The sequence below is a fragment of the Sminthopsis crassicaudata genome, chromosome 2 (assembly GCF_048593235.1).
Source record: "Sminthopsis crassicaudata isolate SCR6 chromosome 2, ASM4859323v1, whole genome shotgun sequence".
NCBI classification, from domain to species: Eukaryota; Metazoa; Chordata; class Mammalia; order Dasyuromorphia; family Dasyuridae; genus Sminthopsis; species Sminthopsis crassicaudata.
The window spans coordinates 104928411-104953016 of NC_133618.1; the positions used below are offsets into that span (position 1 = coordinate 104928411).

The 24606-nt window shown below is 38.7% G+C and overlaps 1 protein-coding gene across 6 annotated transcripts in view; it reads left to right on the forward strand.

The window, feature by feature from the left end:
- Window positions 1-836: 836 nt before the first annotated feature.
- Window positions 837-24606, forward strand: part of CCDC85A (coiled-coil domain containing 85A) — a 240745-nt gene continuing 216975 nt past the window's right edge. For 2 of the 6 annotated variants that reach the window (XM_074286975.1, XM_074286976.1), the window contains exons 1-2: window positions 841-1936; window positions 9193-10123. In XM_074286975.1, coding sequence (XP_074143076.1) covers window positions 1679-1936; window positions 9193-10123 — 1189 coding nt within the window. In that variant the 5' untranslated portion in view covers window positions 841-1678. Of the gene's footprint in view, window positions 1937-9192; window positions 10124-24606 lie in introns of all 6 variants that reach the window. The other 4 variants (XM_074286977.1, XM_074286978.1, XM_074286979.1 and 1 more) reach the window with 4 other exon arrangements.

A 24606-nucleotide genomic window follows, 5' to 3' on the forward strand; every position in this document is an offset into this window, starting at 1 on the left:
TAGAGGAGACCTATCTGGGATCAGAAACCTATGCATTCTCATAACATTAAAAACAGGTCAGGTTGACTAAGGGAACAGGACCCAGAGCAAAGAGCAAGGACTTAGTCTTCCCTAGGAGGAAATTAATATTAGACAGTTCCCCTCATTACGTTTTTGGCCTGCTTTGAGCACACAGGGAAAGAAAAGATTTCATTCCCCCTCTAAGGATGCTTTGGCTGAAGCTCTGCTCTCCTGGAGGGGGACGTGCTGTCTCTAATTAAAGGCCTAGGAATTGAAAAGGAAGGAAAGAAGATCTTTTGCCTCCTTCCATAAGAGCTGGACTTCTTTCTCCGGTTACCACCTTCTCCTGGAGCAACTTCCCTCACAAAGGCAGCAAATTTCTTAGAAAGACAAAGGCCTAAGGGTCTCCCTCAGAGATTTATGCCCCAAAGTCCTTCCCTCGGTTCTCAATTTTAGATTTTATTTGAAAACTTTCCCTTCTTTTCTCGCCCTCTTTCCTTCCCCCTCAAATGCAGGGTAAAGCCACCTCTCAGCTGCTGCACCCCTGAATCCCAACAAACAGAACTCCCCTGATTTTCTACCCTCGACTTGGCTTCCTTGAAAGAAGCTGGCTGAATCAGGGCGTGGAGCGGGCACTTTAGCCACAGGGTGGCGCGCGAGAATTTCCTAGGTCCATACTGGCCATAGCAGCTTCGGATCTCCTTTGCTCCTCTTCCCTTTCTCCCAATGACCCCCCGCAGGAAAGTCCCCCTCCCCCTTTCCTCTCCTCCCTTCCCCACCCTCCCCTTTCCTCCCCATCAAGCCGGGAGGGATGGTGGACCGAATGACCATCTCACTCTAGAGGCTGCACAGGACAGCAGCCACGCCTGGTCCGTGTATCAGGGGGCTGCTGCTTGCAGTGGGCGGTTCCCTAAACTCGGCTCCGCCTTCTCTGGTCTAGCCTCCATCTCCTCCCCTTCCACCTCCATCACCTCCTCCGCTCTCCAAGTCTGAAGCATCCCCACTGCAGCAGCGAAGCTGAGCAGCAGTGCCGGGGCGGCTGGATGCGGAGCGCGCCGGCGGCGGCAGCGGGGAGGGACACTAGCAGCCCCTGTGGGGTCTTCAGCAGCCTCGCCGCCTCCGGTCCCAGTTGGGCTTGACCGGCTCTTTGCAAGCTTAAAAACGGAGAGAAGAAGGTGGGGGGAAGGGGAAGGGGAGCAGTCCGTAAAAAAAAGGGAGGGGGGCGAAGGAAAGTGCGCAGCGTGTTTGTCTTTGGGAGGCGGAGGGGCAGACCTGGATTAGGGCGTGGAAGAGGAGAAGGGAAAGGCGGTTGCCTGTGAGCCTCCCTGGACGCACTCCTGGACTCCTCCAAACATGTACTTGCGCAGAGTTGGGACCGGTCCCCGCGGGAGCACGCGGGCTGTCACCCCGTCTGGGGTGTGTGAAAGCGCGCGTCCAGGGATGGAGATGGAGACATAGAATGGGCGCACAGCTGGACCCCCGCAGCCCAAGCCCAGCGACGCCCACGCGGCCCCGGTGACTTGCTAAAGCCCTGTGGCTGAAGCCGCGGAGCGGGGGGGGGGGCTGGTGGGGGCGGTGGGCACGTTTGCCCTGCAGCCCTCCTATTTTCCTGCACCTTCTCCTCGTGTCGCTCTTTTTGCACTTTCCATCCGGCCCCACTTCCCACGAGAGGAACGTCATGTCCAAGGCTGCCGGGGGCGCGGCGGCGGCGCCAGCAGGGGCGGAAAGTTGCTCCGGTCCGGCCGCCTCTGCCGCGGTCGAGGACTTGTCCAAAGTGTCAGATGAGGAGCTGCTCCAGTGGAGCAAGGAGGAGCTGATTCGCAGCCTCCGCCGCGCCGAGGCGGAGAAGGTGAGCGCGATGCTGGACCACAGCAACCTTATCCGGGAGGTGAACCGCCGCCTGCAGCTACACCTAGGCGAGATTCGCGGCCTCAAGGTAACCTCCCGGAGCGCGCGCACGGGTCCGGGGGTGGGGAGCCTTAAAACCTCTCTCTGTCTGTCTCTCCATCTCTTCTCCTTTTTCCTAAGCTCTCTCCCATTCTCTGCCCTCTTTTTTCTGTCTCTCCTCTTTATTCTCCATCCTCACTTTCCTTCTTTTGTCCTCTGTCTCCTCCCCCTTTTTCTTTTTTATTCAATCTCTCTAATTTTGTTCTCTTTCCTGGATAAAATAATGGGAAATTGAGAACAAAACAAGGGGGTACTACCGAAAGTTTTTCGTAATAAAGCAAATGACCTCTTTCCTCCCCCCTAACATCTCTGTTTTGGTAACTTTTCCCAAACTTTGTTGCCATTTGGTTTTTCCCTCAATTTTTAAACTAGCAAGCTCTTGGAGCCCTGGCCCAGTCTGGCTTTCCTGCCATTAAAAGGGGGAAGTGAGGAAGCAAAACGAGTGACTATGCCTGAAGCTGGGGGGAGGCTCTCCCTCCCCCCCCAATTTTTAAAACTTGGACAGAGAAGCCAGATCTCAGGGCTCTCTTTTGGAGTAATGAAGGTGTGTTACTACAGAAGAATATTTTCACTTGAAAAAGTAAACTAGCAGCAAGGAAAGAGTATGCACTTGGTTGGACAGTAATAGACTATATAAGAAAAATCAGAATTGTAAAAGGAAGGAAATCAGATTTAATATTAATTAACTGGCAAAAATAGCCTGGGAAGAACTTAATCTAGCTCATCTGAATGCAAACCTCTTCTGCTACTTCCCTATCTTTTCCTCCAGAGATAGTTGAGCAATGGACTTTATAGGAATCATCACCACTTTCCTTTTCTATTCAAATGTTTTGGCTCTTGTTGAATCTGGAAATGAGTACTTTCAGGAGTAACATTCCATTTCCCCAATCTTCCTGGTAGTCTGATCTAAGAATCCCCAGGTGCATGGCATACTATCAGTATGCCCAAGTGCCACATTGTGATGCGTTCATTTTGGGTCAAGACTTTTTGCTTTGGAAGAGGAGTGACATGAGGAGTAACTTTTTTTTTGTTCTTTTCAATAAAAAATGCCAAATGAATATAAAAACTTCCTTTTATGCTTAACTGAATAAGATGGCTGGGAAGGCTTTTGATTTAGTTATCAAACTTTACTTTTTGAGTTTGTAAATGGTAACTCTTTTCTTTTCTCTAATTGTTCTGGCTTTGTTTATAGAAAGTCAAATAACCGATGAGATGACTATAGGAATAATTTGGAGTAAAATCATATACAGAGATATTGTTCTCTTCTCATTACCAATCCTTTCACTTTCATAATACCTTCTGACTCCAAATTGCTCAGTTGAAGAAAAAAAATTAGGTGAAAAAGAGAAGGCACATCAAACACTTGAATGGTGTGTCATGTTAGAATGCTGCAGTAATGTGGCAGTCCTAATGGGGGAAGGAGACTTGAGGTATGTCAGGGCTGTCATGTGATCTCAAAGAGGTATTCTGAGAAAATTCTGTTATGTGGTTGTTTGGTTCTTTCATTGAAATAGACATCTATTTATTGGGCACCTGCTATATGTAATGTGTATGTATATATATACATATATATATACATACATATATATATATATACATACATATATATATATATACACATACATATATATACACATACATATATATACATACATACATATATATATATACATACATACATACACACATATCAAACAAAAAGACAAGACAAAGAAGTTTAATTTGTTAGGCAGATTTAGCCAGGAAGAAATTGGATGATGACTATCTCCCCCCACTTCATTATTTTTTATATCTTTAGCTATAATGTAACTGATAATTTGTCCTTTTAATGATACTTACTCCTCTTTCCTTAAAATTAGACATTGACCTTGAAGTTCAATAACTTTCAAAAGACCTTTTCATACTAGTTTCAAATTATCAGTATGCATTCATTTCTAACATTCTTACTTAGGGAAACAATGATTAAAGTCAGCACTGTTTCTAATAAACTTACTTAGGAAGCAGTGGTTAATGTAAAAAGTAAGATAATATTATCCTAGTGAAGCCCAAATTCATAGTCTATGAAACTCACTGGAATAAAAATTCCATCTCTCAATGCTGGACCTTCATAGGTCACAGTCCAGATAATCGGAGGCAGAATAGTACAATGGATGAATGGTGAAGTCTAAGGTCCTTGATTTTAATGCCAGTTCTATTACTGAATCATTGAACCTTTTTGCTTTTTAGATCCTTTTCTAAAAATAAGAGGGTTAAACTAGATGGCTTCTTAGTCTTCTATCTCTAAATGTGTGTTCTTGTCACATTGGGACAGATTTCTGCCTTTCCCCATCCTTCCTAAGGTAACATCTACTGGAGAATGACTAAACAGGTGTAAGAGATCTATCATGGAATGGGACTTGGCTCCATGTCCTTGTTTCTCACCCATCTAGTAAGGCCCCTCCTTGAATTCAGGACTATATTTTCTCCTAAATTTGATTCCTTCTGTTATTAATATGAACAGGTGTGTACTTTCTTGTTAGAAGTGATAATCTCTAATCTAAACCAAACCCAGAATGGATAATGATTTTTGGAAAATAGTCTATTATGTGCATTTTAAAAATGGGGTGGAATAGTAACATTACAACTACAGTATTTATTAATGCATCTTACTAATGTAATAAATTGAATAATTTGAGTAATGTCTTTTATTGTTTGTGGTGATTGTTCTTTTCTAATTCTGAGACTAAAATCATCGATAATTTCAATGTAAGGAGTAAAGGGGCAGAGAGAGTACATTCTCCCAAATCTTTTTCTTTTCATTTCTATTCCCATCACTTAGATTAATTAAGGGTCTCATCTCTTCCAGTTGGCCTTTCCATCTCCTTTCTTTACTTTCCATCACATTATTGGCCTTTCCTACACACTACTGCCAGATTAATCTTTCTAAATCATTTTCTTTTGTTTAAGAATCTTTGTTGGCTAATTAGAGTTCAGGCTTCACTTCTATCATTTAAGGCTATGTAAAACAGTTTCATTTAATCTTTCTGACTTCATTTCTCACTGCTGACATTAACATACTTTACCTTTAAAATTATTACTGTATACATAGTTCTCCTGGTTCTGTTCACTTCTCTTTGGATAACTTCATAGAAATTTTCTTATTCCAGTTTTCTCTGGAATCATCCTCTTCAGTTCCTTGTTCCCTCTTTATTCTTCTTGAAATATATCTTGCTTTTCCACATCTTCTTCTTTGCTGATTCTAGTCCCAGCTTCCAGAAAAAAAATCTCTTCTTCCTCAATTCCTTCTTTTAGGAAACTGTCCATATCTTACCTTCTTGTTTAGACTTGCCTCAAATGGGGCCTCTTGTAGCAATCCTTCCTGGTCTCTCTCAAACAAAACCAGAACAATTTCTCATTCATCACTAATATCTTTGCAAATCTTGGCAGACACACACAGTAGGTGAAATGCTCATTATTGTGAATGAATGCATATCTTCTGTTGCTATGACATAACCAAAAGAAACTCAGAAAAGAAATCAAATAACTTGGGAATCAAAATTGATCTTTCAAAACATAAATATTTTAAATGGGCTTTTTCTGGAGTAAATGGTAATCTTTTGATATTAGATTAGAAAAGGTAGTTAGTGAATAAAGAACGGAATTGTCAGTAGGAGCTGTCTATGGATTCTACCTTGGAAACAGTTAATGTCATATTGAGTAAGTCATTCAACCTGTTTCCTCACTTGTAAAATGGGGATAATAATGGTATTATACTTATTGCACAGTGTTTTGATGAGCTTAAAGAGAGATTATGTGAAGTGCTTTAAGATCATACAGTATTTAACAAGAGGAGATTTACTTAAATCATAACAAGGAAAAGGATATTCAGGGGGGAAAGACATTGAAGACCACTTGTGTTGATTCAGAAGATCAAAATTCTTTTGCCTAAGTTGCTCATTGTGATTCAGGAACCAAGCATGCTTGGCTGAGCTTGGCTATTTTGTACTCAGGTGATGAGAAAGTGATGTCAGCAGCCAGAGCCTTTAGTCTCCTGTACTAATCAAGTTTTGATTATGATCTTAATACTTTCAAGTAAGAACTAGCCTGTTACATTTGGATGAAAGAGTATGAATGAAATTTATACTAAAATGAAAAATCTTGAGTGTTTTTTGTTGCTAACTAAAAATACTTAGTTTTAGTCAATTATTTTCCTCAGTATCTACAGTTATTTTTATAACATTAAAGATTCTGATCTCTACATATTGAAAACCAATATAGAAGAGATTGTCTAAAAATGACTTAAAAAAACTATCTGCTCTGAAGAGCTATTTTTTTAGCTCTGCTATTTCAGTGTTCAAGTCACCTATCAGTGGCTCAAATTTGCATCAATTCACAGCTTTGAAAAAAAGTAGACTAATCTTTATATATCAGTTAAATATTTAATGAGTGCCTGATGTACATTAAGATACTTTGGGGGAATATGTTGTTCATCTTTCTCAACGAAAACCATGGCATCAGAGAGGAGTATGGTTTACCTATCTTCAAAGAAAGGCCCTATAGTTGGATGAATAGGTGATTGAAATTTAAGTAAATGAAAGCTGTCATGAGTAAAGGGGGGGAGAGTAGGTTGTGACAATGGTCAGAACAGGAGAGTAGGTTGTGACAATGGTCAGAAAACAGTAGAGCGGTCAGTCTGTATGAGGCTAGAAATGGCCAAGACTAGCTGATCAGAAGTACATTGATTTATTTTGTCTTTGGATCACTAAGGTTTACAAAGTACTTTGCTCACAACAACCCCTCAAAGCAGGTGTAAGTATTATAATTACCGTTTTACAGATGAGAAAATTAGTCTCAAAGAAATTAACAATTTGTCTAAGGTCACATATTTAGGAAGTGTCAGAACCAGCATTTAAACTTGGGTCTGAACCCAAGCTTGGCATTCCTTCTACTAAATAATATTTCTGCTGTTAATTAGAATGAAAAATAAAGTCTGATGATTTAGGTCTGAAACTCTGATTTCCAAAGAATAAAAAACCCTTAGAACAGAAATTTTTTCTACCATCTATAACTTACAATTTCAGAAAATTTCATCGTCACTAAGAGATAAAGACACTTGGTTTGCCATTTCCCTTTTCACCTATTTTATTGATGAGGAAACTAAAGCAAACAGGATTACATGACTTGCTCTGGATTACATAATTAAAATCTATTTCAGGCTGGATTTGAACTCAGATTTTCCTTACTTCCTGGATATTACTATGCCATCTAACTCCCAGGTCTTTCTGATTCTGATTCTAAGACCTTTTATTCACTACAACATGTTGTTTCCTATTATTTTTCTTTAGACCTTGAAATATACTGCTACTAGTCTTTATATCTACACATATTATACAGATCCCATGATGAAGTGAAAGTTGTAATTTCATGGATAGCTTTGAATTAAATATCTAGGTTATATGAGGGTTTGTATCTAGATCATTCTGGGTTTATATGAATTATAGTTCATTTCTTTTGGTCTCCAACTGGATATTAGATGGGTTAGGTTTCATTTTTGACTCACCCATTGTTTAAGAGAGAAATAAAATTACTGGAGAGTAAGGAGGACCTCAGAGTGATTATGTAAAGAATCAAATTCCTTCTAGAGGAAATGGCATTGGGCCATTTCTTTAGTGAATGGTATGTGAGAAGAGTTAGGGGTTCTTGCAACTCTCATTTTTTATGTGTACAAATGAAGGGATGTTGTGGTGGGCAAGCCACTTAATTTCTCTAAGTCAGTCTCATCCAAACTAACCATACTGCTGTCCTCTGACTGTCTTTACAACTCACTTTTCCCCTTTCTATTTTTTCCTCTGGTAACAACAAACAAATAAACAAGGTTATTCCCCTAAAAGATGTCAATTATTGATCCATGACTTTATTCCTGTGCCTTCTTTTCTGAAAAATAAGGGAGTTGGACTTTATATCCTGTGATCACTCACTCAGTCAGCAAATATTTATTAAAAACCTACTGCATATAATGAGATGATTCAAGCCAGTTCCAATAGACCTATGATGGAGAGAGCCATGGAGAGAGCCATCTACACCTACAGAGAGGACTCTGGGAACTGAGAGTGGATCACAATTTAGAATTTTCACTTTTTGTTGTGGTTTGCTTGAATTTTATTTTCTTTCTCATTTTTTACTTTTTGATCTGATTTTTCTTATGCAGCAAGATAATTGTATAAATATGTAAGCCTCTATTGGATTTAACATATATATATATATATACATATATATATATATATATATATATATATTTTACCATGTTTAACATTTTTTGGAATACATGCCATCTATGGGAGGGGGATGGGGGGAAGAGGGCAAAATGGGAATGCAAGGTTTTTCAAGTGTCAGTGTTGAAAAATTATCCTTGCATATGTTTTGAAAATTAAAAAAAACTTCAATAAAAATAAGAAAGATTATTTTTTAAAAAGCCTACTGCATGCTAGGGATGTGTGGGAGATAGAAAAAACAAAAATTAAATAGTGCCTGCTCCCAGAGTGCTAATCTGACTAATTGTTCTTAGTGTGTTCATCTAGTAACATCATTGTTGAACCAACCCATTATGCTGATTAACCTTCCTGTGGGCATGTACACTAATAAGTGCATCACCATTAGTCATACACCTTGACTTGGTGTGTGTTTGTGTGTGTATTCTTTTAAAAAAAAATTTATTTACAAAAATATGCGTGGGTAATTTTTCAACATTGACCCTTGCAAAACCTTGTATTCCAAAATTTCTCCTCCTTCTCCCCATCCCCTCCCCTATCTGACAGGTAGTCCAATACATGTTCAATAGGTTAAAATATTAAGTTAAATCCAATATATGTACACACACTTATACAGTTATCTTGCTGAACAAGAAAAATTGGATCAAGAAGAAAAAAAACAAGAAAGAAAACAAAATACAAGCAAACAAAACAACAACAGACTGAAAATGCTATGTTGTGTTCCTGTGTGTGTGTGTCTATTTCTGAAACTGACTGACCTACTTTTGATATGTTTCAAGTTTCAATTTCCTTTACCCCTAATTGAAGTCTGACCATCTAAGGTCGCTTATACTGGAATAGGAAAGCGCCTCTCCCCCGAATTCTTAAAATTGAAAGTTACTGCCAGTGGTTTGATACCCAGGAAGGGGGGGGGGGGAATAGCTGACCCTGTTAACGTGAGGAGGAGGAAACCTTTGAGAACCTTATTTCATGTACGCTCTCCCCTGTCTCTTTTCAGGACATTAACCAGAAGCTTCAAGAGGACAACCAGGAGTTGAGGGACCTCTGCTGTTTTCTGGATGATGACCGGCAGAAGGGGAAGAAGGTGTCGCGTGAGTGGCAGAGGCTGGGCAGATACACGGCCGGAGTGATGCACAAGGAGGTGGCCCTCTATCTGCAGAAGCTCAAGGAGCTCGAAGTGAAGCAGGAGGAGGTTGTCAAGGAGAACATGGAGCTCAAGGAGCTCTGCGTGATGCTGGATGAGGAGAAAGGCGGCTGCGCTGGCAGCCGCAGCTCCATCGACAGCCAGATCAGCTTCTGCCAGCTGCCGGCCTCTGCAGCCCCCTACGTGCGGGACGTGGGCGACGGCAGCAGCACCTCCAGCACGGGGAGCACCGACAGCCCCGATCACCACAAGCACCACGCCGGTGGCAGCCCCGAGCACCTCCAGAAGCCCCGGGCGGAGGGCAGCCCGGAGCACTCCAAGCACAAAAGCGGCAGTCCGGAGCATCTGCCCAAACCCAGGGTTTCCGGGAGCCCCGACCACCAGAAACCGCTCAAGGGACCCAGTCCGGAGCACCACAAAACCATCGTCAAGGGCAGCCCCGAACCGCAGAAGCACCCCGGCGGCAGCCCGGAGACCCTGCCCAAGCACGTGATCAGCAGCAGCCCCGAACATTTTCAGAAGCACAGGCCCGGCGGGAGCCCGGAGCACCAAAAGCACAGCGGCGGGAGCCCCGAGCACCTGCAGAAGCACATCCTGAGCGGGAGCGTGGAGCACCTCCCCAGGGTGCGGGGGACCAGCCCCGAGCATCTCAAACAGCATTACGGAGGGAGCCCGGACCACCACAAGCACATGGGCGGCGGCGGCAGCAGGGAAGGCACCCTGCGGAGGCAGACGCCCGACGACCTGTCCCCTCATCACCGGAGCGTGTACAGTGGAATGAATGGTGGGTCAGTACGCGCTATGGGCACCTCTTTTGCTGGAACTACCAACTAGGACCGATAAATAGCATGCCAGCTGTTGAAATGAGTGATCATTCTGGGAGGGGGAAGGTTGAAGGATTGCTCTAGTGATGACCATTGAGGTCTTTTCCTCATTCGTACAGCTCTGAGCAGTTAGGTGCAGAGAAGCGGGATGAGAAATCTCACTAGTGTGGGGTGTCCGCTTGCAGTGTGTAGGGTTCCAGGTAGTCCGGAAATATAAGGTGCTCTAACTTACCTGTCTTCTCTTGCTGCTGAATGGTTGCCAAAGTTTATTATTTAACTATCAAGCATATCTGTATATTGGAGTGATCTACATGAGCATGAAAAAAAAGGTATAATTTTGTCAACAGTTAGTTTGGGACTTATTTGCCTAAAAAGTCAGTGTGTTCTCCATCACACCTGAGCTTGTACCATAAATCTGGGCTTTCCAATGGCGTAAGTTGCTTCTTGAATACGTTTTAAATTCTTTCCATCTCCCATAACATTCAAGCGATCGATCTTTCTCTATTGAAAGATTTTTCAGAAGGTTTTAAAGGAGTGCCCTGTGCATTTAATAATTAAATGCAAAAGAACTCTGCCAAAGGGGAGAGGCTTAATTTTATCCCCTGAAATGTAGCATGGCACGGTGAAAAGTCAATGGGTTTGGAAGTGGAGGACCTGGACTCAAATTTTATATATTCTACTTCCCACCTCTATGACGTTGCAAAAAAGTCACTATGTTGTATTGGGACTCAGTTTTCTCATCTGTAAAAGGAGAGTTGACCAGATACCCTTTAGGGGTTCCCCTTTATATCAATGACTCATGATTCTTTAAAGTGAACAAGCACAAATTCTGGTTTTTAAGTCATGATATATCTTAAATTTTCAGAGACAACAAACCAGAGTTAACTGCCATTTCCCTTAATAAAGGTAGCTTCATTTTCTGCATCTTGGTTTTGGAACTACCTTGAACTTGACAAACAATACACACACACACACACACACACACACACACACACACACACACACACAGATTGCTTTTAAGTCCCTTTATTCTACTTATGGTGGTTGAGTCAGAATGGAAGTGATAAGTAAGGAGGCTACAAGTGGCTGAAAGTTCAACCTTTCTACTCCCAATCACCCTCCAAAATATCAGTGGTTATTCACTTCATTTAAATGTTGCTTCAGAGATTGCATGAGGGAGGCTCTGAGCAGTGTGTGAGTATACTGCCACTTTTAGCGGTGACTTCGAAGGGGTAAATTTTCAATATTGTATTTGGAGATTTAGCCTTTGGATTTCATTTTATCTTAATCCTTCTCTCATGGTGCTGAAAATTGACTCCTGAAGCTCATAGCCTCTAATGCATCCAGTGTTCTTTTAAAAGCATAAATAAAAGGAAAGAGAAAGGGTAGCAGAGTCACAGGAATACATTCATTGGGCAGTTTATGTTTGAAGATGGAGGCTGAGAACTGAAGCCAAATTTGTCCCAACAACAGATTGATCAAAATTTCAAAGATTTCTTGTTTCTCCTGGTCTTTGTGGGGGAACTTTTTTCTACAACAAGCCAAGTAATTTTAATGTTATGTATAATGAGAAAAGTTGTCTAAGAAGTTTGGTTTAAGAAGGAATGGATGCACTGGTTGAAAAATATTTTTTCCTTGTCTTGCCCTGCTATCTTTTATTTGAAATATAAATATGAGTGAGCCTTGCTTGAACAATAGCATGCAAAAAAGACATGCTCAAATGGATACATTTAGAGCTGTTGGTTCATTTCACAACAGGGTTCTTCTAAATATCAAGCTCCCTTAGTCAAATTAAATGATAATTTTATGATATTCATAAAGCTTATTTTATGGCCATTCCTTCAGGAATACATCTAGTGCATAAAGTGAGGTACATTACAGTAATCCTCAAACTTTTTAAATAGGGGCCAGTTCACTGTCCTTCAGACTGTGGGAGGGCCGGACTATAGTAAAAAACAAAAGCTCACACTCTGTCTCCGCCCTTCAGTCCATTTGCCATAACCTGGCTGGCCGCATAAATGTCCTCAGCCGCAGCATCTGGCCTTCGCTCTGTAGTTTGAGAACCCTTGGTGGGAGAAAACCATCAGAACAAGATTTAAGACTTATGTTTACATGGATTCAGATTTACTTTGCAGTTCATATGAAGTACTCCTTTTGCCCCCAATATAGCAAGGATACATTTAGAGCCATTGGTTCATTTTACAACAGAATTCTTCTAAATATCACATTTAATACAGCAAATTAGTCTATAGTGCACGTGAGTTGTACCCTGCGATGCAGCATTTCCATGTCTTGCCCTATTTGCAAATATTTTAGGTATATTTCAAAATTTTACTTAAGTATTACTCATCACTGAGTTGCCCTTCCCAGAAAACATTATTTAATTTTGAGGCTCTCGTCATATTCAGAATACAATAAGTAGTGGGGAGCTGTGGGGTGGCGTTTAACTTGGTAATCTATGCCTTTTGTGGCAATTCCACAATGTCTTGATTGCACTACACTATGGAAAATGGAAGATAATTTATTCAGAGGTTGGCTCTGGAACCCAGTTTTTTAAACTGTGGTTTGTGACTCTGTATGGGGTCTCATAACTGAATGTGAAGGTTGTGAATTTATTGCTGATTAAATCAGTAAATGTTTGATTTGTATACCTATTTTATATACTTATATATCCAGGATAATGTAAAAATTTCTTGGGAGAAAAAGGTTGTGAGTAGGAAAAAGTTTAAGAAGCCCTGATCTAGGACAGTAATATCCAACTCAAATAGAAACAGGGCCATTAATTCATGTATGATAATATCCCTTTGGGACACATGTTGACTTAGAAAATTAAATTAATATTGTCTGTGTTCTGCTGTGTTTTTATTTTGTTAAATCTTTCCCTATTATCATTTAATCTGTTTGAGCCAGCACTCAATGTTGTGGCTTCTATTTGACTTCTCTGGAATATCAACATGGCAATTCAAAACATGATGATTTGAGACAGATAGATCTTTCTTATGATACACCTATTAATTGTTAACTCGGAAAAGTGATCTTGTTTTGTGGTAGGTAAAGAGAAATGAGACTGAGATGAGAAACTTGTACTATCTAGACAATTCATCAAGTGGGGAATGGATAAGATGTCATTCTTTCTGGGATCTTATACAAGTAAAAAGTGAACATCAATGGGGAGGTTGTGTTGGGATCTTACAAAATTATGTTTAAGTTTGAGCATCTTCAAACCAAGTTAAGCTTTCAGGTGGGAAGTAAGGGGCAAAGCAGGTTAAGCATGTGCCCTTAAGATTTTCCTTAAGATTGCAAGTGAAAAGCAATGTAGATGCTAGGATTCTTTTCTTCCCTCCTTATCCAAGTCTGTCTGGCTGTTGTTCATTTAGTCTTGTAAAAAAACAAACATTCAAAACACATCATGAAAGCATTTTATCTTTTAAATATTTTACTCTGCTATCTTTAGGCAAAACTACAATTTGGGAAAGGGCCATTTTGCAAATAGGAAGTTGATGCATCACTCTTGTATATGAAAGCATTTTGGCTTTGGCTTCCTGCATTTTACATTTGAAAACAAAGCTATTAGTCCCTCTTAGGCTGTGTGCATTGTTAGCATGAGCTAAGCAGATGTAGCCCCTCAGAATGGAATTTTCACTCACCTGTCTCCATGGGGAGTTGGGATTATGTTTAGTCTTCTTAAGGTTAAAGTGCTCATCCTTCCAAAGCCAATGAAGTCAGGAAACTAGTTGGCACATTGAAAGGGTTTAATAAGAAGTTTTTCTGAACAGGGGTAAAAAACTCTGGAGTTCTTTTTGTTAAGCTGGTCATCTTGCTTAAAGTGTGGATGACTAAGATACTCTGGCAGCTGGTTGGTCTGGGAGATACAAGCCTTCCAGATAGGGATCATTCTGCTGATCAGAGTCCCAAAAAAGAGTTAACCCCTCTGGAGATTTTGAATAAGCAGGAACATTTGCCAGGTGGAAAGATGGCAAACTGGCTGATTTTAGGCAAATAAACTGGGATGAATGCAGAATCCCAAGACTCTTCCATCATCTGAAAATGATTGTTTAAATTCACTTAGCAATGGAATTATATAATACAAGCTCCTTAGGTTAGATTTAAATCCTTCCACATTCTGCTTCTAGCCTCCCTTCCTAGTCAAAACACCCTCTATGTTTTAGCCAAATTAAATTGCTAGAAATTACCTAAATTCAGTTTGCCGTCCTCTGTACCCTGCATTCAGGTAGGCTGTCCCCCACGCTTGGAACATACTCCTTTCTTAGCTCTTCCTGTTAAAATTCCTCTTCCCCCACCAAGGCTTAGGTTTTTAAGCCTTCCCTAATCCCCACAATAGATGGAAGTATTCTTTACCTAACTCAGAGTTTCTCAGAATACTCTGGATCTCTCCTTTGTCCCATCACTCCTTAATTTGTATTGTGCTTACCTGTGTACATGTTATATTCCCTGTAGTAGATTGTAAGCTCTTTGAGGGCAGGGACTATGGAATTTTTTTGTTTTTCTACTTGTGTATCACCAGCACCTACACATATCACCTTGCACAAAGCAAGTGCTTAATAAACATTTATTGAATCGAATTCTGTTGGTTTTAATTTGCTTCCTTATAATGCATACGATGAAAAATTGCTTCCATTTTTTATTTCATTTGCTAGAGCCTTTTCTGTTGAATTCAGAATCCACCAATCTTTTTGCAAATGCACTATCAGAGTAATAAGCTGTCTTTCCTTTTATCATTCAGACTGATCCTTTGCCACTTAACACATTCAGTTTGGAAAGAGTAGGAAGAGATGTCTGAGAAATGAGAGGGGAAGGCACAGATCTCTCACCTGTGAGATGGGTTACCTCCTATCCCTGAGTGACCTATCCATCCAAACAGGACATGTGGATGAACAAGTGCTGTACCCATTACTCTAGCAACAGTTCCATTTGTCCTGTCTCTGCTTAAAACTCTTCAGTGGCTCCCTATTTTATACCAAGTAAATTTCATATTTGCCAGTCAGATAAGTTCTTATACAACCTGATACCATTTTGTTGCTCAAGATTTACTGCATATTATTTTTCCTGCATGATGCTCCCCAATTAAATCAGATTTTGCTCTGCTGACATGTACTTTTCTGCCTCCATATCCTTGCCTACCATACACTTTGTCTCCCTGTACTTGAAATATTCTACTCATCCTTTAGAGCCCAATTAAAATTCCGGCTCTTTAATGAAGACTTCCCTAATCACCTTTGGTTGGCGATGACCTTTCACCTCTAATTTCACATGGCAGTTTGTTTTATACCTTTCTAATCTGCCAAGCTATTATGGTTTATTTTTAGTTGGCTATATACCTGCATTAATTCTCTCTTAGACAGCTAGCTCCATAGGGATGGCAGCCCTATCTCATTTAAGCTTTGTATCTTCCCCTCAGTGCCTATCATAATCCTCTGCATGCAATAAGTTTCAACAAATGTTTGTTGAATGTTTTAATGAACTACACAGTATGCTTCCTTCTAGGAAGGCGACTGTAGGATGAACTTCTTCCTCAACTGCATCATTCAGAGGGGAATCACCTTTAGCTAGGATGGCTGCTTCTGAGATAAGACACACTACTAGAAAATTGGTTAAGGATTTAGGCTATTGAAATTGTTTTAAGTTAAAATCGGAAAATCTTCATGCAGAGTTAAGACTTCTTTACTCTGTGGAAGGAAAACTGTGCTTCTTTTTCTGAGTCATTTACAAAGATGTGGCAGAGGGGGTATGTTAGAGCCAGTTCTTGGTGGCTACATAATTGTTAAAATTTCAGTATGAGCATTATACCTGGGAACTCATCAAATGATGCAAACTGGGCTTGAATTATTGTTTTATTGTTGTCTAGATTTAGAAAAGCGAGGGGGGAAATGTTAAATGTTTTTCTCCGACAGCTGGTTGTTAAAAGATCTCCCAGAGCACCCCTGGAAGTGGGGAACCTGTTGTGATGGAAAAAACCCCAGAACAAAAGGGCTGAGTCTGAATCTCAGCTCTCAGCCACCTGTGTGAATAGCTACCAGAGCTAATCTCATTGCCTCTCTGGGACTTCATCTTCCTCATCTGAAAACTTGAGATGGTTCAAATAGGTCACAGGATAATGGGTGATCTCTTATTTTATGATGAAGAAACCAATTCCCAGAGAAAGTAAATGACTTGTCCAGTGTTTTATTAGCAATAAACCACATCGGTTTTGAACAAAGTTTCTCTAACTTCAAAGTTAATCTTCTTTCTACTTCATCACATTGCATACCAAGTATAGTATCTAACCAAATTCACTTTTAGCTCTAAATCACATAAAATAATTCATATACATTTATAAATTTTGCATTGGAAACGACAATATACATGTTATATAGATGAAAGCAGAATGTGCAAATTTTCTTGTGAAGATGAATGCCTTCTGATTTCTCCTTTCAAGTTGTATTTTCTTAAATGTTATGCTGTATAATACATTGCAGTAGTATCTAAATAGTGTTAGGAGACCTAGAGGAACGTCCCAATCACATGAGGGTAGATCCCTTATGGAGCATTTGTAGAAGGACATAGACAATGTCTATCTTATGTTATATTTTGTACCTCTGGAGGGAAGGATGCAGATGGAATCACAGATCCGTGTATATTTAAGAGTGCTAGATGGTTAATTCCCCATTTTATGTATATATATATATATATTTTGGATTACCCTGAGCTATCTGGTCTTTTGCTCCTTTTCTAAGTTTGAGTTATTAATGAGCAAAAAGAATTTCTGACAAAAATGGAAAGGCCCAGTTGGCTGGAGATTTGATAACTCATATGCAGAAAAGTGCTCAGTGACAATTTTTTTTTTGCTACAAAGATGCCTGGGAAAAAAACAAAGTAGCAGTGCCTAATGAACAATTACTCTTATAAATCTGTCACTTTTGTAGAAAAATGTGGTGTCAGTATCTCACTGGTGTGTGAATATGAACAGTAGAAATCACTTTTCTCTTGGGGAAATATGCCAGCAGTTACAATTATAGAATACCATAGTTGATTTTAAGTGAGGTCTCCTGAGTATGTTTTTTATTTGGTGCACCAGCTTATTTGATGGTTGAGAGACTAGGTAATGGTTTATATTCTCCAAGCTTAGCTGAAGTACATTTATTTATGAGCAGCTCGTTCAGTTTTATATAACCTCAGTTTAAGACCTTTGGAAAAATGAAGTCAATCATTGATTTTGTTGGTTGTGGTAATCTCTGATAAATAGTTCATTAGAATATAACTTGATGAATATTAGATAAATGATGGGAATGTAGATCATTGTAAGAACATTGCCTGATATCTGTGATGTTGCTCCTGGAATTGTTAAAAGCAATTCTAGTGGAACTACAAGGGGTATTAAACAGTATTAATAAAAATGCCACTGGCTTTAAGCATTTTTATGTCTGGAAGACCACTTCTCTCCATACGAGTCTTTTTATTTGCTGAAAATATTTTCATGTTTATTTAAAAGTGGTTGTGTCTACACTGTTAAAATAAGCAATTGGTTGGTGCAGTATAATGAAACAGTTGTTTAGTTCAGTTAATCAGGCAAAATGTTTTACATTAAATTAAAGTGTTTTGTAAGGTATAAACTCAACCTGGTTGATGACCTCTTTTCTCTTCAATGGATTGTGTTGTTATCATGTTAACTCAGTTTAAATCAGTTTACGTGGTTATATTTTTTTTGACTCATCTCCACTTTAATTACAATGCATTTTCATAAAATAAAATAGAGAAAATAAGATAATTGAATTACAAAGGTCTTCATCTTTCAAAGAGATAGAACAAAGCATAGAGAAGTGAAAGTCATTTCATTTAGTCCTTTTATCAGTGTAGCTATAATAACAATAGCTGGCATTAGATAGCATTTTAAAGTTGATGAAACATTTTACAGGTAATTGGTTCAGTGGATAGAGCATAGGGCTTAGAATCAGGGGGACATGAGTTCAAATCCAACCTCAGATGTTTAATAGCTCTGTGACCCTGGTTAGTCACTTGATTAAGTCACTTAATCCTTGTTTTCCTATTTCCTAATCTGCAAAACTGGAATAATAATGGCAATACCTTCCAAGATTATAGTGAGGATCAAAAGAAAAAATAATTGTAACGTACTTAGCACAATATCTGTCACATAGTAAGTACCATATAAATGTTATCTGAGTACTTTATAATGACTCTTACAGGTTGATGCTATTAATAGCACCTTTTACAGGTAAACTGAATCCAGAACAGGTTAAATGATTTACATAGGACCATAGAACTAAGTGTCCTGATACAGGACCAGAATTCAGGTCCTTTAGACTGCAGGTCCAGTGCTTTATCCATTCTTACACCTAGCTCCTTCAGCATAACCAAATATGCAACCAGGTGGGGTATTTGCATCTAGCAGTATAATAATTTAAAATTGTATGTTTTCACATGACAAAAGCATTTTATTCTAAAGTAGTAGCCATACCAATAGGTATGTATGTAAAAGATAGTTTTGTCCAATTATGATAAAAACAATGACATCAGGTCTACATTTATCTGAAATCTTTAAGTAATAAGGTTTTCATGTGAGTCAATTTCCTACAACAAAACTTAAAAAAAATTAAACAATTTTGATGAAATCTTTCTTGGATTATTTTCTTTCTAAACTGTATTGGAGTCTTCTATGCTTTATTAAACAAAGTTAAAAAAGGTAGGAGTAAACTGTTTAGGGAGCCATATAACTTCAACTGTTCCTCATGTGTAAAATGGGCTAGCAAAGGAAATGGCAAATCCCTCTAGCATCTTTACTAAGAAAACTCCAAATGGGGTCATGGAGAGTCAGGTAATTGGATAGAGGGACTTAGGAGCTTCAGACTCCCATGCTGACTTTCATTAAGGAAGGCATTTTAACCTTTTCTTGATGACAGGCCCATTATTAGGAAAATCTACTATTTTACATAATAAAATGTTTACTGGAACTATTGAGATATGTAAGATTATTTTTTTCTTGCTTGAAAACTTCCTGTCCTTTTTTGTGTTCTTGTGTGTGCTTTTTAATAGTTTTCTTTTTTAATCTTCTCTCACTCTCAAGCTGTAACCATCAATGTTCCTTGGTCCAAAAGTACTCCCTATTGCACTTGACATTTGCTGTTTCTATTGTGTTGTGGGAAGGGAAGCCAAATAAGCCATTTTGTTAGGAATGTATCTTAAGAATGAATAGGCATTGAGTTGAAAGCATTATTGGCTTTCATATGAATAAGTATATTCCTGATGCCTTTATTAATTAAGTCAATAAGTATTTTTTTAAACAAGTACCCACTGAAGATACAAAGAAAGGCAAAAAAAATAGTACTTGCTATAAAGAAGCTCACATTCTAATATGAGGAATGATATGAAAAAAAGTCAACTTATGTACAAATAAAATATGAACAGGGTAAATTGGAAAACATGTTAGAGAGAAGGCACTGAAATGAAGGAAATTAGGGAAAGGCTTCTTGCAGAAGGTGAATCGTTATCTGGGACTTAAAAGAGAACCAGGGAAGCCATGGGACTGAGGTGAGGGGTGAGAGGATTCCAAGGACTCAGGACAGCCAATAAAAATGTCCAGAGTTGGGAAATCAGTGTGTCTGGTGTGAGGAAGACCATTCTCTCTTCTCCTACCCAGCTTTTGCATTCTGGCATTCAGTTCCATCTCTATTAAGGCATAATTAAGTAATTTTCCTTGGTTTCATTATCCCATTAGTATTTGAAACCAGTTTTCTGCATCCAATTATCTTACTTTTCTGACTACCAACTACCTCATTTCTTCTTCTTTTTGACTTTATTGTCCTTTATAATTTGATCTCTGACTGTTTTTGTTGTGGTTCAGTCATTTTTCAGTTGTGCCCAACTCTTTGTGACCCCACTTGGGGTTTTCTTGGCAAAGGTATTAGAATGGTTTGCCATTTCCTTCTCCAGTTCATTTTACAGATGAAGAAACAGGCAAACAGGTTAAGGGACTTGTCCAATGTTGCACAGCTAGATAGTTTCTGAGGCCAGATTTGAATTCAGGAGAATAAATCTTGCTACCTCCAGGCCCAGCTCTCTCTCCACTGTTCTCCACAGTTCCGTGATTTCTTAATCTTTAGCCATCTTGACTTCTGCAGCATTTATTACTGTTGATTGCCCTCTCCTCATATCTATACCTTTTCAGGTCTTGGTTTGTATAGCAAGGTTATCTCCCATTTCTTTTCCCACTTGTCCAGTTGTTCCTTTGCAACCTGCTTTGATGGATCACTACATTTTCCACAGCCCTGCGTGGAAATTAAGATTCTGTCTGATTCTGGGCAAGCCACAACCTTTATGCATTGCCCTAAGACATATAAAAACAATCACTGAGGGTTTGCATATTGTTTGGTGGAAGGAGTTTCCATAAATGAAATTCCCTATGATGGCAATATAGAATCATAAATTTAGAACTACAAGGAATTTGAGAAGTCATAAAATCTAATCCTCTTAGTTATAAGTGAGGAAAATCTAGTTCAAGAAATTTAAGTGACTTCATGAAAAACACAGCGGTAATATAATCATCAAAGAAGGGCATCCTCCATCAATCCTACTCCAAATCCAATTATTTATAGCATTCCATTGATTCTATCTCCACATTATTCACATCTTTCCTCTTCACTCAATTTACAGCCGCCATCCTGTTTCAGGCCTTCATCTCCTGGACTATTGCAATAGCCTTATAATTGATCTCTTTACTTCATGTTTCTTTTCCTATCAGTTTCCCCAAATAGTATTTCTAAAGCACAGGTCTGATCATGTCACTATCCAACTCTGTAATCTTCAGTGTTCACTATTGTCTGTAGGCTAAAATACTTCCCTTTTCTGTCTTATTTTATATCACATACTTCATGTACAATACATTTCTGCCAAATTGTGCTATTAGCTGCTCCCTAAATTCCCATCTATCACCCTTTGTGCATTTACATAAGCAAGTCTTGTTTTTGTCTTTGCATTCCCAGTGCTATCACCAGAAATTACACATAGGAATTTAATAAACATTTGTTTAATCCAATTTAATTCAAATATATGTTTCCAAATATCTGTTAAACATTAGTACCTGCATATATTGCTGCAACTTTTGCTGGCTTTCTAGGACCAAATATTATCTTTCCATGACACTGCCATTCACCCATGTTCAAAAATTGCATGTTATTTTTGTTCCTTCTCTTTTCTTCATCCTTTACAACCTAATCAGTTGACAGATTCTGGAAAGCTGACTTTGTAATATCTTTCATATGTACCCCTGCCTTTTTAGAGGCCACTAAGATAATAAAAGTGGAATTGCATTAGGTTTATATTGAGAGAATCTGGGTTTGAATTTGTTATTTTTTAAAAATTATTTAATTTTAATACATATTGCTTTATAAATCATATTGAGAGAGAAAAATCAAAACATGGAAAAAACCGTGGGAGAGGAAAAAACCCAGAAAAATAGCATGTATTGATTTACATTCAATCTCAATTTTTTTCTGGATGTAGATTTTCTATGCAAAGCCTATTGGGATTGCCTTGGATCACTGAACCAATGAGAAGAACCAAGTCTTTCATAGCTGATCATCTCACTGTTACTGTGCACAATGTATTCTTGTTTCTGCTTATTTTGCTCAGTTTCAGTTTAGGTAAATTTTCCTAGGCCTTTCTAAAATCATCTTGTTCATCATTTTTTATAGAAAAATAATATTCCATTTTTTTTCATATATTATAACTTATTCAGTCATTCCCCAACTGATGGGCATCTATTCATTTTCCAATTCTTTGCCTACCATAAAAAGAGCTGCTACAAAATTTTTTTCACATGTGGGTCCTTTTCTCTCCTTTAAGATACAGACCCAGTAATCGGCACTGCTAGGTCAAAAAGTATGGAGTGTATAGTTCCAGATTACTTTCCAGAATGATTAGATCATTTAACAACTCCACCATCAAAGTGTTAGTGTCCCAGTTTTCCTACATTTCCCCTAATATTTATCATCTTTTCCTAGCTAATCTTAGAGGCATGAGGTAGTATCTCAAGAGTTTTTTAATTTGCATTTTTCTAATCAATAGTGACTTAGAGCATTTTTTCACATGGCTATAGATGACTTTAATGTCATCATTTGAAAATTATTCGTGACCTTTGACCATTTATCAATTGAGGATTGGCTTATATTCTTATAAATTTGACATAATTCTTTTTATGTTTTAGAAACGAGACTTTTATCAGAAACAGTCGCTGTAAAATTTTTCCCCCACCTTTGTTCTTCCTTTTTAATCTTCTTTCTGTTGGTTTTGTTTATGCAAAATCTTTTTAACTTAATGTAATCAAAGTTGTTCATTTTGCCTTTCATAATGTTCTCTAGTAGTTCTTTGGTCATAAATTCCTCCCTACTTCAAAGATCTGATAGGGAAATTATCTGTTGCTCTCCTAATTTGTTTGTTGTATCATCCTTTATGCCCAAGTTGTGTACCCATTTTCAATTTATTTTGGTATGGGGTATAGATGTATGTCTTTGCCGAGACTCTGACATATTATTTTCCAGTTTTCCCAGAAATTTTTGTCAAAGAATGAGTTCTTATTCTAGAAGTTGGAGTTTGGGGGTTTATCAAATGTTAGATTATTATAGGCCTTGATTATTTTGTTGTGTGGATCTGAAATATTCCACTGATCCAGCACTCTATTTCTTAGCCAGTACTGAATGGTTTTGATGAGTGCTGCTTTATAATTTTTATACAGGTTTGAATTTAAGTAGTGGTGCTATTTACTAACAATGCTAGTCCAGGAAAGTTCACTCTCACTGAGTCTCAGTTTCTTCATCTGTAAAATGAGTTCAACCACATAATCTCTCTGTATCCTGTCAGAATCCTATAGTTTTCTTTCCATTGCCATCACTTTAATACAAATTATCATTGTCTATATATTTCTTTCAGGAGACTCCCAGCTGATCTCATTCTCTAATCTTTCCGCCTTTCAAACTGTTTTTTTCCTCAGACTTGTCTTTATTTAGAGATCTAAGTATGTCAGGCTCCCCCTTTATGACTATTCACCATCCTTCTTCCCTTCCTTCCTTCCTTCTTCCCTTCCTTCCTTTCCCTTCCCTTCCCTTCCTTTCCCTTCCCTTCCCTTCCCTTTCTTCCCTCCTTCCCTCTCTCTCTCCCTTTTTCCCTCCCTCCCTCCCTTCCTTCTCTCCCTCCCTCCCTCCTTTCCTCCCTCCCTCCCTCCCTCCTTCCCTCCCTCCCTCTCTTCCTTCCTTCCTTCCTTCCTTCCTTCCTTCCTTCCTTCCTTCCTTCCTTCCTTCCTTCCTTCCTTCCTTCCTTCCTTCCTTCCTTCCTTCCTTCCTTCCTTCCTTCCTTCCTTCCTTCCTTCCTTCCTTCCTTCCTTCCTTCCTTCCATACATACTTTTAAGCACCTTGATTCATTGCACTTGCCCTTTCAGTGTTCTGTACAAAATTATTGATCTACCAGTTGATCTTTATATATCTGCCCTCTTAAATGTCAGTAATTACAGGGGGTTTCAGAATGTGAACAACCACAGTGGTTTGTGTACACAATACTCAAATGCTTGCTCTTTCTTGTACAGAAATCATACAGCATGTATCATTTTCTTGATTCTCTCTACACTAGTCCTTCACAGTACTATATTAGTCTGAACATCCATATATAATTAAAAAAACCTTATTTCAGAGAAAAATAAACCAAATCATAATGTAGTCAGGTGGGCACTGCCTTCCTCAAAGACTAGGACAAAGCTGGGCTCAAGAATTTTCAGTTAACATGCATGATAGAACATGAAAATATTGACTTTTTAATCATACTTTATTCTTTATATACAGATTGATTTGGGTATTATTTTCATGGGTAACATTCTAAGAAAAGAACCCAGAACATTTATTAAAAATGCTTCTGCCTAGTTTAGAGCTTTTCACATAGTAGACTGTAATGATGATGATCATGATGGTGGTGATGATGATGATGATAGCTAGGATTTATATTGTGCTTTAAGAGCTGCAAAATGTTTTTCTCTTATTATCTGGTTTTAAAAATTATCCAGTCACTCAACAAATATTTGCTAATGTGTCAGACATTGTGCTAGACTCATGCAAAGACAACAGTGAAATTTCTGTGTTAAATTGATTTGGATGTTACATGGTGAAAAGGGAAAAGTTTGTATTAGATGTTGAAGTACTTTTTCCAAACAAAAGTTGTTTCTAACTTCATTTCAGGTATCTTTGTAGCTCAGACTGTACTCACTATCCCAGTTTCATCCTAGCGGGATCCCTAAGTGATAGCATTCCTCTCTACTCTCAGAAGTTACCCGAGATGATGGAAGTGGCTAATTCTATTACTTACAAGCATCCACATAATGTTTCCTAATATCATTTAGTCAATTAATGTCTATCCAATATCAACTAACTAATGAACAGCAATTAATTT